This window comes from Dermochelys coriacea, chromosome 10 (assembly GCF_009764565.3).
Source record: "Dermochelys coriacea isolate rDerCor1 chromosome 10, rDerCor1.pri.v4, whole genome shotgun sequence".
NCBI lineage: Eukaryota > Metazoa > Chordata > Testudines > Dermochelyidae > Dermochelys > Dermochelys coriacea.
In genome coordinates, this window is record NC_050077.1 from 76701350 (window position 1) to 76716972 (window position 15623).

General features: G+C 41.9%; 1 protein-coding gene across 3 annotated transcripts in view; it reads right to left on the minus strand.

Annotated features, from left to right (window-relative positions):
* The window catches only part of LOC119862153 (protein FAM169B-like), a 57217-nt gene that overhangs the window by 14114 nt on the left and 27480 nt on the right, over positions 1-15623 (minus strand). For all 3 annotated transcript variants that reach the window (XM_043493779.1, XM_038418291.2, XM_043493780.1), the window contains 3 exons: positions 14370-14455; positions 12479-12653; positions 2531-2713 (listed from right to left, as the gene is read on the minus strand). In XM_043493779.1, the coding sequence (XP_043349714.1) occupies positions 2531-2713; positions 12479-12653; positions 14370-14455 (444 nt within the window). The remainder of the gene's footprint in view (positions 1-2530; positions 2714-12478; positions 12654-14369; positions 14456-15623) is intronic.

Consider the following 15623-nt stretch of genomic DNA (forward strand, 5'->3'; position numbering starts at 1 on the left):
TTTAAGAGGCAGACCACAGGTGTTTATTAACAGGCACGCAATATCTCCCTTTTCTCCTTAAAGTCCCTTTTTGAAATGCATTGTTTCACAGAGCCTTAATAAATCTTATCCCTCTCTGCAGTGAATTGTTATCAAATGAGACTACTGAAAACAATAATTCATGCAACCAAAATTAGTGCTTGAACCTCACAGGTCATATGTTGCATATTGGGGTCAAGACCACAGGCTCTTTTGAGCAGGGACCATATCACTAAAGTATTCAGCACATAACTGGAGGTATACAAATAATAAACAAAGTATGTACACCAAGTGTGGTTTGCAGAATCATAGTGAGCATTAATTAGCAGGACAGTCTTGGGAAGAAATTAATGATAGCCCTGTCCCTCTGTCTAACGTGAGACTACTTTCTGATGAGCATTCAGGGGCTTTTACTTATTGGGGTGAGTGAGGAAAGCCTGAAACAGGAGGAACTGACAGAGAATACAGATGTAGCTGAGGTAAAGGTATAACTTTCATGAGAAACCTTGGTCCTATTAGTATTCCGGACGTATTCTGTAGACAAAGAACATTCATATAATTTGGATAAGCATTCAAATTTAGGGCTGTTTATTCATATCGAACTCAAACCTGTCTCCTTTGGAGGTTTTCCTCATTACTAGTTGCAGAGCCAAAGTGAGAAAACTGCCAATAGGATTTATGCTATTAGTGTATCCCTTTAGGAGCGATGAAGTGTTGCATTTCTAAACTGTTCTGTAAATTAAACAGGGATTTTTAAACCTCTGTCAACCACCTTTCCATGAGGTTCTGCTCATGTCTCCTGACTCAAGTTTTAATATGATAGTCCCTGATCACTCCATGATACACTCTGTCTCTGCATCCTAAGTAGTTCATCATACCATGGAGAGAGTTTGGAAAGCTCATTTATCTTTAATTTTTAACTGGATTTGGTAGTTTTCATTTTTTTTTAAATCCCGTCATTCTTGTAAGTAAACATCTGCCTCATAATGATGAGTAGATCATTGTCATCAATTTTACTTCAGGATAAAAGCTAAATCGATTTCTTCAGCAAGAAACTCTGAGAGTGATAAGTACAATGACAGCAAAATATTCAGTTCCTGGCTTTATTGCTCCTTTTTAGACCTGTACAGCAGAGAGTGGGAATATTACATAAGAAATGCTGGTGAGAACTGCTCACATTTAGTGGAAGGATATTTAGAGGGCACTGGATTGCAGTCCTCAGTCTAATGCAGAAGAATTTACACTTACTTCAATAAGGCCAATATTTCACCCTTGGCATTTAATATTTATGTTTACAGTAAGATCCAGAGATCCCAATCAGGATCAAGGATTGATTGTGCTAGGCACTCTACAGACACAAGCAAAGAAAGAGTCCTAGCCCTGAACCTGAGCCCCAAACCTACCAGAAATGAAAAACTAACTCTTAGGATGTACCACTAGTGTTTATAAACAAATCTCAAAATGCAGCATGTATAAACTATACAATGCATGCCATCAGGGAAACTGTTTTTGTTCGATGGAGAAAAATAATTTAATCTGTATTACTTCTTCCTGTATTAAGCGGACACAGTATCTTAGATAGAGTTGTGGGAAAAGGGAGAGATGTGAATGTATAATATACATGACTATCTATGTTTTAGTTGTGCATGGTGTATACATTTCAACAAACAGAACAGTGTACAGCTGTGTATGTTGAGGGCCAGAGAGAGACTAGGGGGAATAAAGGTTTTATTGGCATTAATTAGGGATGACTGTAAAGCCATGAGTGGGTAACACATATATCCCAAACAAGTTGCAGTAAGACCCCCATGTCACACCACATCATCAGGTATTTGATTTAAGCCACATATTTAACAAAGAAGTATTTTATACATGTTTTAGAGATTTTAAAAATCATTTTATTGTTAGGATTATTTTATTTAAGCTTCCACCTGAAACTCCAGGCTTGCTTGAGTTACCACGAATCCAACTGTACCGCCACAGAGTGAAAATTATAACTAATTTTAAAAATATATTGTGACTGTTCAAAAGCCGCTCAGAGATTTGGAATGAAAGTAGTAGTTTTGACAAGTTGGATTAGGGTGTACAGGTCAGGTGTGGTGCCTGACAAATGCCATTTATCACAAAAGTATAAGGACCACAGATGTGTCATGTGTGTGGTGTATGCACATGGACATCCACACAATTTCTTCTTTTTCTTTCCTGTCAAACAGCAAGTTGATCATTCATTCTTTGATTCCAAAGCCATTACTCCATTTCTTGGAGATAATTATATAAGAGTGTAAATACCAAACTACCATTCTATCACTCGATATCTTACAAGAACACAGGATTTCCTCCCCACAGGAAGCTACACGTGTCTCTAGAAAGATTGCATGCCAAGGACATTATTTTTGTATTCACTCCAATGCATTGAACTCTCCTGCAGCCAAGAAGCCGCTTCCAATATTTTTGTGAAATGCATAAATTATACATGACCTTTTACCTAATGTTTCCATATCAAGTGTTTTACCTTGGTACATGTCAGCAGAAATAGGGCAGCTGATCCCCAAGGCATCTTCGGTCCCAAAAGATTGACAGAAATCATGCAGAATTTTCATCCCTAGGCCACACCTTCTGTATTTTCTCCGGACAAACACAGTATCCAGAACTGGGAGCAGGTAGCATTGACTGGTGTTAACATCACACAGGCTTCCTGGGAGTATACAGTAAAATAGTTCACTCTTACAACCAATAAATGAAAAGATAAACCACTCTCCAAGCCAATACACAGTAATAATTGTGGCAGGAGGGGCACATTAACTTTATTTTACATAGAAGGGAAGTGGGTGTGGCATTCTACAGAGAAAAAAGTTTGAACTCGGACCAAGGTGGTGTCGGATAGAACCCTAGGGAATACCAAGTTCAGGGAGAAATTTTAGACTCAGGTTTATGTTTTCTTGCCAACAAAGCCAAACCCCAGTACAAAGATGGAGACAGATACTAACTAAGGGCCTGTGTGCTGCTGAGGCTAAAACAGTGACTCAAGCCTAGCGTCCCGCCTACTGGACCAAACCACTTCTCACTAAAACAGTCAGAAAGTATTAGAGCTTGCCCCAGCACTTCAAACTTTTACTCTGCAGTCATCATCCAGGCTAAACGCCCTCTGCCGTCAAGAGGAGTTATGGTTGAGTACAGACATGCAGAGTCCAAAATTACAATGTTCATATCAATTAACTAAGGGCCTCACGCTGCAAGAATTACATGAGTAGTACTTTGTATATTATGCACAGACGTTCAAAATGCCATAAGAAATCGAATCCAAAAGAATAAGAAAACATAAGCAGTCAATCATGAAATAACTTATGTTGAGATCAATCTGTTATCTAGCGACTTTGTAGAATAAAAGCACTACAAATGTCTCCTCCTGATTGATTTGTATTTAATCATTTATGAAATGCCCACTGCTGTAGTGCCTGGACTCATACAGATTAAATAAAACTGAAAATCCATAGAATCATACAAATTAGAGGCCTTTTAGTAAGTCTGCTTGACAATTTTCCATCAAACCTTTTTCCTCTGCCCTCCCCCACCCCCAACATTTTCATGATAACATGTGCTTTTCTGTTTTTTTTCTTTTTTTGTCAGAAAACTGAAAAGTTTTTAGTTTTTGATGAAAAGTCACAATATTTTGTTGAAAATTTAAATGAAAACAAAACGTTTTCATTTAAATTTTGCATGAGAGGGGAAAAACATTTTCTTGCCAGCTTTTCCAGTTAATCTAGTCCCTCTCATAGTTAGTTGGTTCCCTACTATACGTTTACCAGCTTAAATTCCAACCTCGTTTTAAACGACTCAAGTCATGAATCTTCTGCCACTTCTCTTGGGAGTCTCTTTCACAGCATAATAGAACTAATTGTCAGGAGGCTATTCCTGATATTCAAATTAAGCTTCCCTTCTTTCAGTGTGACCATTTTCTTCCAGCCACCTCCTGCTTGTTATCTTAAATAAGGGCCTGCTTCTGCTCCAGTTGATTTCAACTAGAGTTTTGCCACTAACGCCAACAGAAGTCGGGTCTGACTTTAATTCCTCTCTTTCCTTGGTCTCCAAATTCAGCAAGACACATATGCATGTGCTTAAATCACAATAAAGTCAATAAAAAGAAAAGGAGTACTTGTGGTACCTTAGAGACTAACAAATTTATTTGAGCATAAGCTTTCGTGAGCATTCGATGAAGTGAGCTGTAGCTCACGAATGATTATGCTCAAATAAATTTATTAGTCTCTAAGATGCCACAAGTACTCCTTTTCTTTTTGCGAATACAGACTAACACAGCTGCTACTCTGAAACCTAATAAAGTCAATGAGACTTGAGAAAGTGCTTGACTTCTCAAGTGCTTTACTGAATACAGACAGTTTGTTTTGGTGTTTACAAATATTTGTAACACGTCCCTGGTAGTTATCCTTTCTTCCTAGGACAATCCCTCCATCTCCCTAATCATTTTTGTTGCTGTTCTCTGAAATTCATTCAGTTTGTTCCATTAAATTAATCAAAATTTTCCTGGGAATGAAGTTCCCAGAAATTAATGCAGTTATTCACATGCAGTTGTACATTAAATCAAACTGACCACAATAGGTTGTATAAACAACCCTCCTCCCTGTACCACCACAACCAGCCATAAATAATCCAGCCATGGTCTATAATCAAGTCAAGCCCCAAAATATACATCTCAGATCGCACTCTGAACACTGGCAGTTTCAGCATGACAAAGTGACTTTAATGCTTCCATAGTTGAGACTTTTGTTTTTAATGGTGAGCATACCCAATGTAATGTACATGCATCTATTGGCCAGAATGTCAGACTTACTCAAGTATATGTGATTATGTCAGCTCTGCCCTGCAAAATATATATATATATATATATATATTACTAACTGCCAGCCAGTAGAAGTGGCAGCAGAAAGGGGGTAAAATGGGGTCCCACCGGGGCCACCCCTCTCACCAGTAGCCCCCTGGAACCAGAACTTGCAGGGGAGACACACACACACCGGGAAATGAGGACTCGAATGGTGACTATCCCCAACATGTGGCGTAGGGAGAAGCTGCAGAGGAGCTACCCAGACACTCCAGCCAGCAGGTGCTGCTACAGAAGCAGCCAAAACAGGGGCCTTCCAACATTCAGAGAACTTTCTATAGTTCTGACTTTACTTTCTCTGTCCTGTGATGATCACCTGTTTGGTCCAACCTTTCCCCTCCCTCCCAGTCTCTTCCTTTCCGCTTCACTCCAAATCTGCCCCTCAATAAGCTCTTCTCCTCTGCCCTGACCCTCTCACCCCTCTTCCTCTTCCCTTCACCCTCTCCTTTCACTTTTCTTTCCATGTAGCTCATCCCCTCTTAAATCCACTCCCAAAAAATCGTGGCACTAATATGACATTTGCTACTTGTGTGTTCTGCCTCTTCCCCCAGCTTGTCTCTGTCCTGTCTCTAGATCGTAAACCCTTCAGGGCAGAGACGGTCTAATATTCTGTGTCTATACAATGCCTAGCACAGAGGGGCCCACTCTTGGTTGATCTTTAAGCACTATCCATCATAATAACTGCAAAGAAAACCCTTCCTTTAGCTGGGAGACATCTGTGATTTTGGAACAGAAAGTCCTAAATTCTTAGCCTAATCCTGCACATGCGTGGTTTAACTAGCAATCATGAAGTCACTACATGTGCATCGATGTATTACAGCATGTATTTTTTCTCCTCCATTACAAGGGCAGTCCAAGCATTCAAACATTCCAGAATCCTGATCTCTGAAGCACTACAATGACAGCAGTTTTAGGTGGTTGCAGTTCCCCTTTCCTACTCAAAAGAATAGAGCAGATGGGCAGAGCTAAGAAAAGCATGATGCACCAAGAACCTGAGCACACCCTCGCCTTATTGTGGGCTGGCAGCCCACCAGAGGCGTTAGACTCTGGCAATGTTCGTTCTGGGGAGCTGACGAACTTTTCATCACAAAATCTACAGCTTCTTCGAGTATTGTCGGATCAGTTTCAGGCCCTTCAACCCTGATATTGTCCCTCGGAGAGATTCTTGGCATCTCACGTTATTTGTCTCTTACAAATCCCTTAAATCAGATTGAGAGACTGATGTGTAGCCATCCTAATGGACAGGAGCTGGCTGATCAATTTCTGCGCTCTTAATTTTGTGCTTAAGGAAGACAGACATTTGTAAAGTCTAAGTCTTATCATAAACAGACTAATCATGAAGACTCTCTCTCCTTTTACCCCTGAGCAAACACACGAGAAGAAGCCACCACCCATAGACTTTGGCGTGAAGTGAATTTTGCCTCCAGGGTCCTTTCTAATAGTGGAGCAGGGTCCTAATAAGCTATTGGTGGGCTTGAGTTGAGGTTCCTGTGCAATGTTGGCTTGGACCCTTTTTTCATTGCTCAGCCATATAAAAAGACTGAGTTTTGGGGTGAGGGAGGAGACAAAGGAAATTAGGGCATTGGCAGGGGAGATGGAAGTATTTATGCAGTCTGCCCTTTCAAAGCCTTTGATCTGTTTGGTTAGGTCATGAGTGCCAAATGACCAACTTATGAGCCAGCACAATGGTAAACAGCAATTACCAGGGCAGGAAAGCAGACAGCCATTAGCATTCCCAAACATCCACAAACCAGGAAAAACCCAACCCTGTCCCCACATCTAAGGGGCCCAAAGAAAACAAGGTTGTGCATACTGACTGCATCCCTGCTGAACAAGTTGGCTTTGCACACACAAGTTCTCACAGGCCTTCTGCAGGATCAATGCTTATGTAAAGGGTGGGGACTATTTCTGCTGAACAGAACCCAATGTCAACCCGTTGTGTAATGTGAAAAGGGGAGCAAAGGTTCTGACTTCAATAAAATTAAATGAACACATGTCTTGGCTGGTATGTGTTCATTTTATTTTATTTTATTAAAGCTAGAACCTTCAAACTGGTTCAAATATGCACATTAAAAATATTATTGCTAGAAAAGAGTAGGGAAGGGGAACAATTATCCAAAAACAAACTTTTTGCTAGGTGTCAGGCAGGTTAACTTTTTGTTCTGATCTCATTTTATGGACAGAAAATGTATGTGATCAATGGAAAACACATACATAGTATCCCTGTAGGTATCTAATTCAAGGGGGAAATATCTAAAAGACCAAGTCTACAGAGGTTTGTGTGAAAAAGTCTGAAATGGACTTCATCCCACCATGTGGGCAAACACTTCTGGTGTCTGATTTATATTAAATAAAGCCTATCATCCCTTTTGAAGCACTTCAGTAAAATTACTACTAAGCGCTTTTACCATTTTTACAAATATTTACTAATCAGTCCTCATAACAGCCCATTAAGTTGTCATTAGGTCAATTTAGCTAATTGGAAAACAAGGGCAGAGACAGTACCTACATCTCCAATTTTATCAATCATCAGTGGTTCTCAAAATGTGATTCACAGAGCTCTTGCTGGAGTTCTGTGGGGAGCCAGCGGTAAATACTGCTGGTTCAACTCCATGTCTCACAACTCTCTCTCAGCCCCAGTATATGTTTTTTTATAATTGGTTTGATGGCTGAATTGCTAAAGCTGCCCTCCTCAAGCCTCATACCATGGAGGTCCCAGAGGAAGAGAAAGATACTTAGGACTAAGAAAAGTATGATCCACCTATGTGAGCCAAGAACCTGAGCACACCCTCGCCTTATTGTGGGCTGGCAGCCCACCAGAGGCGTTAGACTCTGGCAACGTTCGTTCTGGGGAGCTGACGAACTTTTCATCACAAAATCTACAGCTTCTTTGAGTATTGTAGGATCAGTTTCAGGCCCTTCAACCCTTATATTGTCCCTCAGAGAGATTACCACAATATAAATACTAAACAACAACAACAAAAGCTAAAGGAACTTCTCTACTTGTAGTTAACCCAAAGACTAAGACACTTTTGTTTAATAGCATATTGTGGCTTTCTGCATCAACTGTCCTTTGTATTATATAATAATAAAATATTATATAGCTCTTTCATTAGTAGATCTGAAAACACTTTACAAATGAAGTCAGTAACATTATTCCCATTTTACATATGGGAAAACCAAGGCACAGAGCAGTGACGTGACTTGCCCAAAGTCACAGAGCATGCCAGCGGCAGAGCTAGGAATAGAACCCAGGTCTCCTGATTCCTAGTCCAGTGTTCTGTCCATTAGGACATACTGCCTCCTCATGAATCTTTAACACTCTCCCAATTATTTTGCACTCAAGTGAAGGCAGTAAGATCCAGCTTCAAATATTACCAAATCTAAGCAAACTGAAAACATTTCATGGAATTATGTGTGTCAAGTATTATAGTCATTGATCCATAAAAAAACAGGTTTTTAACAAATGTAGAGCATACCATGAAAATCCTGAAAGAAAAATGACAAAGAAACAAGCCGCTTTGTTTCTCCACACCAAAGTGGCTCCATGGGAAGATCTTTGTTTTGTCTCCTGCAAAATATTCTAACTGTTATGGTTGCCATCTGCAAAAGAGGGTGTGCAGACTAAAGCAAGGCAGTTTCAGAATTTAGACAACAGGAAACTATGTTCTTTTCTATTTTTTTTAAGTAGGGTTTGAACCCCTTAACTGCCAGTATGGAGAGCAGAGTTTGGAAGTCACTGACATAGATCAAATTGAAGGCATTTGTCCTGGTGTAACGCTGACAGACCCTGGTCAGGCAGGATTGAACTGTGGACCTCTGGAGCTTAGTTCATGAGCCTCTACCACAAGAGCTAAAAGCCAACTCCCTGTTAACTAAGGCTGTAGAGCGGACTCATTTAACTCTCTCTAAGTGGTCTCAGTGCCACTAGATGGGACACAACACCACACCAAGAAGGTGTGTGGGTTACACTGGCACACAACAAAGTGTCTCATCAACATGTTAGTGCCTTATGTAATGTCCCATCAATCGCCAGAGTACCCAGTGATAAATGCCACGTGCCTCCCACTAAACAGAAATAGGCACATACTGTAGAGGTTAGGTTGGTGAGCTATGCACTTGTGAATATAATAAGTCTAAGGCTCATAAAAGATGATAGGTTCAAGGTCTTGGAAAATGAAGTCTTATGTTTATCCATTCAACAGGTGCAGCATGGTCAGTATCAGTAGACATTTCCTCACATTGCCTTGCCAATATGTCTCAAACCTGACCTGAAGGAACTGTCTCTAGGAGCAACATAGGTGTTCAGTCCCCCTTCCCTTTCTCCTGAGACTATCAAAAGAGATCCCAATAAGTGCTAGCTATAATGTGCATGTATATCTATTAAGAACAGGACTATCACCAAACTCAGGCCACCTAGGAGTTGGTGGATGGGAACGACTTTCAGATATTGCCAGCCTGAGCTAAACTTGAGTCAGTGACTTCCATGTGAAAATCTGACTTGGACAAAGATGTGCTGTAAGTCTGCAGCAAAGACAGGAAGAGACTCCTCCCATCCATATATCCAACCACCAGACATGTGCTTTTAACTGTCCATTCCCTACAAATGTAGTTCTGCCTTATTTATCTCTGCTGAACCATAGTTTCTGATCTTGTCATAGTCTAGCTAATGGAAGGTTCACAGATGAGACACACAGAGAGATGAGAATAGAATGAGCAGGAGAGTCTAAATTACTTAGTGGAGGGCAAAGAGCAGTGGATAAGAGCCAAGTTGTTGTAGAGAGAGGAAATGCAGTTGGGATCACCTGGCAGGACCGTGAAACAAATTGCCAATTCTTCATGGGGCCAGGAGCTATAGAAGGAAATCTGGCAATATGGAATTTCCTACACAGAGAATACTTGATATATAACGTACAATACTCAGGCCCGCAAGAGAAGAAACTAGCACCATGTAAATAGTATTTAAAAGGAATTCAAACTTTTTGAGGAATACCACTTCCAAAGAAGCGTGAAGAACTAGCTGGACTTGTTTGGGCCTAATAAATCCAGAATCCTTTTGTAGGTGGGTTTATCGTAAGAGACAGAGTATCAGATCAACAGGAGCATGTTTAGTATGACACAATTACAGAACCTCAGAGAGTGAGATTTCACAATGCACACAGCAAGTGAGCTTTACATGATAAGCAAAGAGGGAAGTGAACAATCACAGTTTCAAGCTTCCCCAAAAGACCTTGGAAAACGACTGTAGTAATTATGACACGGACCAAAAACAAACAAATGCTGCTGCCCAAAGAGGAAATTACTGGCAACAAGATCCAGATGCTGACAAGTCTGGACTTTAAGCATTTGTATTTAATGTGAACCAAAATGTGACTCCCAGTTTACCCGGAAACAGATTCAGGTCGTCTGATATCCACCCACAGCAGACTACTGTGGCAACTTATTTTACTGAAGCATGAATCATTACAAACCAAATGTCTCTCTCCAAAAGCTTTGCTCCAAAATATTTATGGACTTAAAAGGGAAATGTACAATTGTAACTGAAGTGTTTGCAAATTATAAAACAGCTCAACACAGTGTATTTTTAGACATATACAGGATTCCTTAATCATCGCCTGAGATGTGATTCACCACTGATAGCATACAGAAGAGCCAACTACACCTCAGAGCGTGGGGAGGAGTTCACCACTGCAGAGGGCAGAACTTCTCCTAGTGCTTCATCCCTTAGAAGGGTTACCAGGGGACGGCAACTTTAATCTATTGTCTGGAATCCACAGCAAGCCTGATTCCGCCTCCCCCACAGCCTTCACCTCCTGCTTTTGGGACCGTGCTGATTGATGGCCTTGAAGCAACCCAATTCATGTCCAGAAAGAGGTTCCATCACCAATTTCTCTGTACCTATTTTGCAACTTCATTTGAGCACCAAAACCCCAAAATCTCCTGAAATAGTCTTTATGAATTTTAGTGTTGGTGCACTTTAACTTGGGGCCAGTAACTGACCCAGAGACTCATTCTACTGTAAATGTGGAGTCATTCCAGTGAGACATTCTCCACGCTGTTCTTTTCTGGCACCAATTTAGTCACTGTTGTGGCTTACCCTGGTACAAATATTCGCACTGTAGCTATCTTGAAATCAATGCAATGGCTCTGGACTTATACCAGACCTATCAATTCATAGATTTTTTTCAGCCCACAAAGGACTGTCTGATCTAGTCTGACATCTTGTCTACCAGAGGCAATTGAATTTCACCAAGTTACTGAGCCTAATAACTTGTGTTTGACTAAAGACTATCTTCCAGAGAGGCATCCAGTGTTGATCTGAAGACATTCAGAGATATAGAATCCACCACTTCCCTTGATACTTTGTTCCAGTGGTTTAAAATCTGTGCCTAATATTAATTTGTTTAGCTTTAACTTCCAGCCATTGGTTTTTGTTATCTATCTCTCTCCTAGATTAAAGAGCCCTTTAACCATTAGTACCCAGGTATTTTCTCCTTGTGAAGGTACTTCTACCCTGTGATCAAGTCCCATCTTGATCTTCTTTTTGTTAAACTAAACAGATGGAGATTTTAAGTTTCTCACTGTATGGCATTTTTTGCTGACCTTGAATCATTTTTGTGGTTCTTTTCCTCATCCACCACAAGGGAGCAAGGGAGATTTAGGTTAAATATCAGGGAAAATGTTCTAACTATCGAGACAGTTAAGCTCTGGAATAGACTTCCAAGGGAGGTGTGGAATCCCCATCACTGCAGATTAAGAACAGGTTAGACAAACACCTGTCACTCATAGTCTAGGTTTACTTGGCCCTGCCTCAGAGCAGGGGGCTGGACTTGATGACTTCTTGAAGTCCCTTCCAGCCTTACATTTCTCTGATTCTGTTTTCAACTTCCTTTTTAGAATATGAACACCAGAACTGGCTACCGTATTCTGACCTCCCTACTTCGGGTCTCCATCTCCTCAGGAAGGCTCTGACAGGCAGCAGCCTATCTCAGCACTGTAGCGGGGTGAAGTCCCTTAAGGACTTGGAGGGCCTGGGGTTAGCCAACCCTGATTATTAAATAGGCACACCTGGGTTGGATCCAGTAATTCCCCATAAAAGGCAGCAGATGGCTTCAGTGAAAGGGGAAACTCGGGAGATTACAGGAAGTATGAAAGGCTGCTGCTGCAGAGATGACTCTGATACAAAGGAGTCTGGCAGCCAAAGCTAGAAACCTGAGGCTCCCACCAGATAGGGTTTGGGTGTGGTCTGCCAAAGCAAGAAAGCCAGGAAGGAGGATGAATTGGACACTGCTGAAATTTGAACAGGTGCAGCTTTCCAAACAGTCCAGATCACACAGTGTAACCTAGAATAGAATTTGGACCCATTGTGTTTTAATGGAAGTAATATGAATGGCTTCCAAATTCTATGAGGGTTAGTTTCTCCGATTCATTCTCTACAATGGTATGCAGGTGACTTCTATCTAAAAATTTAAATGGGAGCATAGGATTATTTATGCTAAGGGGCAGGGGAAACTACATTTTTGGCAATATGGAACTGATGGGAATGTTTCTCTGACATTACTTTACCTTTCATTTTGACTGTGTAAAAGGCAACAGCATCTCCATTCCTCCAGAATATTTTGGCAGACTCCTTGGCGGAATGAGATACAAAGAATGTATCATTAGCTGAACTCCTTTCTAACATTCCAAAAATAATGTAGTTGAGAACAAAGAGGACAATCCTTTCTCCAAATGTTTGGACCTTTGAGAAAAAATAAACAGAGAAAAGAAAAATGAGGAGACTTCAGGGATTTTGCCTTCCAAAGAAAGTTTTATTTTTTAAGAGGGTGGTGTATGTATCCCACTCATTTGGGGCAAAAATGCCTCATAAACCAGTTCAAATCATAGAACGGTAGGGCTTGAAGGGACATCAAGAAGTCATCAAGTCCAGCCCCCCACTGAGGCAGGACCAAGTAAACCAGTCCAACCAGTTCTTAAAAACCTCCAATGATGGGGATTCCACAACCTCCCTCGGAAACTCATTCCATAGCTTAACTACCCTTATAATAGAGATTTTCCTAATAGCTAACTTAACACTCCCTTGCTTCAGATTAAGTCCATTACTTCTTGTTCCCACTTCAGTGGCCACGGAGAATAACTGATCACCACCCTCTTCACCACAGCCCTTAAGGTATCTGTTATTAGGTTCCCCCCTTCAGTCTTCTTTTCTCAAGACTAAACATGGTATATAGAAGAAATAATAATAATTCCCCTTAGGTATCACCCTCCATTTAAAAAGCTTGCCAATGCCCCTGCAGAGTATACTTTCACAGATGAGAAAACTGAGGCACAGGGAGGTGAAGTGATTTGCCCATGGTCACAGTGAACCAGTGGCTTATGGACTATCCACACTCAAAAGTGTACTAAAAGGAGAATACCTATGCTGCCGTGTCCCTATTGACCGAAATGTGTCAATATTGCATGTCACAGTAAACAACATATACCCGAGACAAAATTACCCAAAACATGTTAAAAGGGATCGAGGAGCCAAAATATTTTTTTCATCCTCCACTGCTAAAGAAGAAGCTTGAGAAACAGCTGTGTAGAGCCAGTGCTACTATCCAAAAGCCTACCTGCAGGTTGGGGGATGGGTTTACTCCCCAAACCTCCCCCCTTAGTTCCCTGTGCAAAAGCTATTAAATCAGGCTGCCTATGGAGAGGGATGAATTAAACCCTGCATGATTAAAAATGTCACAGAATCAGGGAAAGAATGGCACAGGAAAGGAGTTAGGAAGCATCCAACTAGGAGACAGAGGGGTGGGTGGGAAACAGGAATAAAGAAAGACAAACTTGTTTGCCACATGGCAATGCAAATCCTACATACACTAAGCAACTGACTTCTTAGCAGCTGTGAATAGATTAAATTAAAAGTCGGTAACATCTCTCCATCTATTCTCCCAAAACAAGATTGTTGCATCAGACCAAGGGTATTTATTTGAAGAAAGAATAAAATAAAAAATCCACCATTCAATGAGAACAGCTCAATAAAATAAATACAATCTAAAAAACATAAGGCAGAAAGCTTTGTAAATGGCTAGATAAGATACTGGGCCATAGAGTAAGAAGACTCATCTTCACAACAGATGGTCAACGAAGCAGCACTAATGTATAGGGTTATTATTAATGCAATAATTCAGTTTATCTGATTGCTTTTTTACATGCTAAAGGGGGCAACCTTGAAAAAAATGGAGAGAGAGACAGAGAATAACCAACAGATGAACCATGAATAGGACATGAAAAATTAATATTTATTCAGGAAGTTGGGGTGGCACTAGACAGTAGGGAGACCAGACCCACAAAGAGTATACAATATAAAGCACAAAAGATATATAATATGATGAAAGACAAATCCAAACACACAGAGCACTATACGGTCATCACAGCTGGAATGCTTCACAACAAAGGCATTTGTCTGTACCTGTATAAGACCTTCTCTAGAGGAATCAGCAGTCTTCACTATATCTTCAACAGGCCACCAGGACTGGTTAAGGTAAATTGCCAAAACTAAAAGAAGAAACGGGGACACATTAACTCAAAATAGTTGCAGCAAAGACCACTGTCAAGCAAATTCACCAGTGAGAGTAAAAGGAAGATAAACATTTGGAAAGCTGGTTGCCTGAAGTTAGATACCTACATAAAAGTGGCCTGATTTTTCAGCAGAAACTGAATGTAGGTTTCAAGTCTAGGCTAGCACCCTAACCACTGGATCATCAGTAAGGCTGTGAGTTTGTCAAGGAAATCACGGATTCTGTGACTTTCCATGATCTCCGTGACTTCTGCAGCGGCCGGCACGCCTGGCTCAGGGCAGTGCACCAGTCGCACTGGCAACTGCTGGGGCAATCCCAGGCCCCTGTGCCCTCCCCCCACCCTCAGCAGCAAAGTTTGGGTGTGGGAGGGGGCAGAGGATTGGGGCACCGGATGGGGTGATGCAGGCTCTGGGCAGTACTTACCTGGGGGGCCCCCAGAAGCAGCAACTTCTCCCTCGCTCAGCTGCTAGGCGGAGGTGTGGCCAGGCAGCTCTGCGTGCTGTCCCCGCCCAGGACACCGCCCCCAAAGCTCCCATAGTCCAGGAACCGCAGCCACAGGGAGCTGCAGAGGCGGTGCCTGCAGGCAGAGGCAGCGTGCAGAGCTGCCTGGTTACACCTCCGCCTAGGATGGAACTGAGCGAGGGGAGAAGTTGCCACTTCCGGGGAGCCCCCCAGGTAAGTGCTGCCCAGAGCCTGCCTCATCCCATCCCTTGCCCCAACTCCCCACATCCAAACTGAGTTGTCTGCTGCTGTTGCTGCTGGGGGACAGGAGGCATGCGCAGAGCCAGGTAGGGAACCTGCTGGCCCTGCCAACCCTGCCCTGCCAGCACCAGCAGGAGACCCAGGCCCTAAGCTGCCACCGGTTCCCCCCCCAGACCCGCCCTCCCACAGCACCTCCAGGGTCCTGGGGAAGCCCCCTCCCCCAAGTTTTAGTCACGGGTATTTTTACTACAAGTCATGGACAGGTCATGGGCCATGAATTTTTGTTTACTGCCCGAGACCTGAAAATACCCGTGACTAAAACGTAACCTTAATCATCATGTCCCAAATCATCCTACCAGGGACAAGCACCAGGGAGTGAAGAACCATCCACCCAATCAAGAACAAATTTACAGACAAGCAAGTGAAAAGCCTTTAATGTGAGT